At 67.1% G+C, this 2,500-nt stretch overlaps 1 protein-coding gene across 1 annotated transcript in view; it reads right to left on the minus strand.

The window, feature by feature from the left end:
• The window catches only part of ankrd53 (ankyrin repeat domain 53), a 13,773-nt gene extending 13,335 nt beyond the window's left edge, over positions 1-438 (minus strand). The window contains exon 1 of the mRNA XM_055631724.1: positions 270-438. Within this exon, the coding sequence (XP_055487699.1) occupies positions 270-407 (138 nt within the window). The 5' untranslated portion in view covers positions 408-438. The remainder of the gene's footprint in view (positions 1-269) is intronic.
• Positions 439-2,500: the final 2,062 nt, after the last annotated feature.

Raw genomic sequence — 2,500 nt, forward strand, 5'->3', positions numbered from 1 at the left:
GAGGGGGAGATGAGGGAGGGTGAAGGTGAGGGGGAGAGAGGGGGGGAGGATGAGGGAGGGAGGGGGAAAGGGGAAGGGAGGAGAGAGGGGAGGTAGGAGGGGTAGGGAGGGTGAGGGAGGAGAGGGGGGGAGAGGGTGATAGGTGGGAGGGAAGGGGAGATGAGGGGAGGGAGGGGGGAAAGGGGAAAGGGAGGGGAGGAGGAGGGAGGAGAGGGGGGAGATGAGGGAGGGCGAGGGGGGAGAGTGGTGGTGAAGGTATGTCCACTCACATTGCGGTCTATGGCCACCTTGCCCTTGGCTTTGTCCAGGCTGAGCCGCAGCCAGTCGATGTCGCCGATGGTGGCCGCCATCAGCTCGTCTCTCATGATCTCTTCGCGGTTCCACTTCTTGCCCCGTCTCGCCTTCATGGTGGGCGGCTCGTCTCCCCGGGCACCTCACCCACCCACCCCAGCCACCGACCCCACCAGCCGGGCGCAGACCCAGGCCCAGTCTGACGGGGTCAGTCAGGGGAGAGGGGAGGCGAGAGTCGTGGACACTGCAGAAACTAACGAGGGAGAGAGATAGATAGTTGCAGGAATCTGGTCACAGAGAGAGGAGAGGCGAACTTCCGCAAAACTGGGCAGCACACGGTGATGGCTCACACACTGGCTCATGCTCTCCCCCCTCCCCCTCCCCTCACCCCCACCTCCCTCCCCAAACTTCCCCCTCCCCCTCAACTTTCCCCTGTCCTCCTCCCCCTCTATCCCCTCCCTCACCCCCCCCTCCCCTCCCTCACCCCCCTCTATCCCCACCCCTTCACCGTCACCCCCTCCCCTCTATCCCCCTCCCCACACTCCCCTCCATCCCCCTCGCCCAAACCCTCCTCACTCTATCACCCACCCCTCTCCCACCTTCCTCCTCCCTATCCTCTCCTCCCCTCACCCTCCCCCCTATCCCCCTCCTCACCCACTCACTCATCCTGACTCTCCTTCCCCCTCCTCCCCCCCCACTCTCCCCCTCCACCCTCCTCCCTCTCCCCCCCCCCGACAACCTCCCCTCCCACTCCCCCTCTCTACCCTCCCTCCCTCTCCCTGTGTCATGGGGCCGATGTTGACTCCGTGCCCAGGAGCCGTGACCCGTCCCTATAATGGACAGGACGCGTCTCTATCCCTGGTGACGGCAACAAACAGAGAGAGGGGGGGGGGGGGGGCTGCGGCGCTCCCTCATCACCCCTCCCCCCCGGGGGCGCTCCCCTCATCACCCCCCCCCCCTGGGGCGCTCCCTCATCACCCCGCCCCCTCCCCTGCGGCGCCCCTCAGCACCACCTCCCCCCCCTGGGGCGCTCCCTCATCAACCGGCCCCCCCCCCCTGGGGGCGCTCCCTCATTAACCCACCCCCCCCCCTGCGGCGCTCCCTCATCCCCCCCTCCCTGCGGCGCTCCCTCATCACCCCTCCCCCTCCCTGGGGCGCTCCCTCATCCACCCCTCCCCCCCTGGGTCGCTCCCTCATCACCCCCCCCCTGGGGCGCTCCCTCATCACCCGCCCCCTCCCCTGCGGCGCTCCCTCATCACCCCTCCCCCCCCTGGGGCGCTCCCTCATCAACCCACCCCCCCCCCTGGGGCGCTCCCTCATCCCCCCTCCCCCCCTGGGGCGCCCCTCTGGGGCGCTCACTCATGCCTACACCCCCCCCCGGGGCGCTCCCTCCTCACCCCCCTCCCCACCTGGGGCGCTCCCTCATCAACCCACCCCCTCCCCCTGGGGCGTCACTTCATCACCCCTCCCCCCCGGGGCGCTCCCTCATCACCCCCCCCCCTGGGGCGCTCCCTCATCACCCCTCCCCCCCCCCCCGCGGCGCTCCCTCATCACCCCACCCCCTCCCCCCTGGGGGCGCTCCCTCATCAGTGTCCAGGGGGAGGGGCTCCCTCAGCGGGGGGGGGGGGGGGTGAGTGAGTGTCCAGTGTGTGAGGGGTGAGGTTGAGGGGGTGTAAGTGTGTCCCGGGAGGGGGGGGGGGGGGGGTGTGAGTGAGGCCGGGACCCCGCTGTCGGGACCCACCTGCCCGGTCGGTGTGTGCAGTGTCCCCGCGCTCCACGGCCGCTCCGCTCCGCTGGTCATTGTGAAGCTCACAACGGGCTACTGTGTCTGTGTCCCGGCAGTCCCTCTCCACACACCTCCCTCAGGGAGTAGGTGCCATTCCCCCCCCCCCCCCCCCAGCAGCTGAACAACGCTGATCCTCCAACTCAGTACTTTGAACCACTTCCTCTATGGGGGTGTCTCGTTTCATTGCAGAAAGATCTCATAGAAACACATAACATTCTAAGAGGTTTGGACACACTAGAGGCAGGAAACATGTTCCCGATGTTGGGGGAGTCCAGAACCAGGGGCCACAGTTTAAGAATAAGGGGTAAGCCATTTAGAACGGGGCTGTCATATGCTGGGAGAATGGGGCAGCTGGGCTTGTAGACTCTGGAGTTTAGAAGGGTGAGAGGGGATCTTATTGAGACATATAAGATTATTAAGGAC

The sequence above is a fragment of the Leucoraja erinacea genome, unplaced genomic scaffold (genome assembly GCF_028641065.1).
Source record: "Leucoraja erinacea ecotype New England unplaced genomic scaffold, Leri_hhj_1 Leri_889S, whole genome shotgun sequence".
Taxonomy (NCBI): Eukaryota; Metazoa; Chordata; class Chondrichthyes; order Rajiformes; family Rajidae; genus Leucoraja; species Leucoraja erinaceus.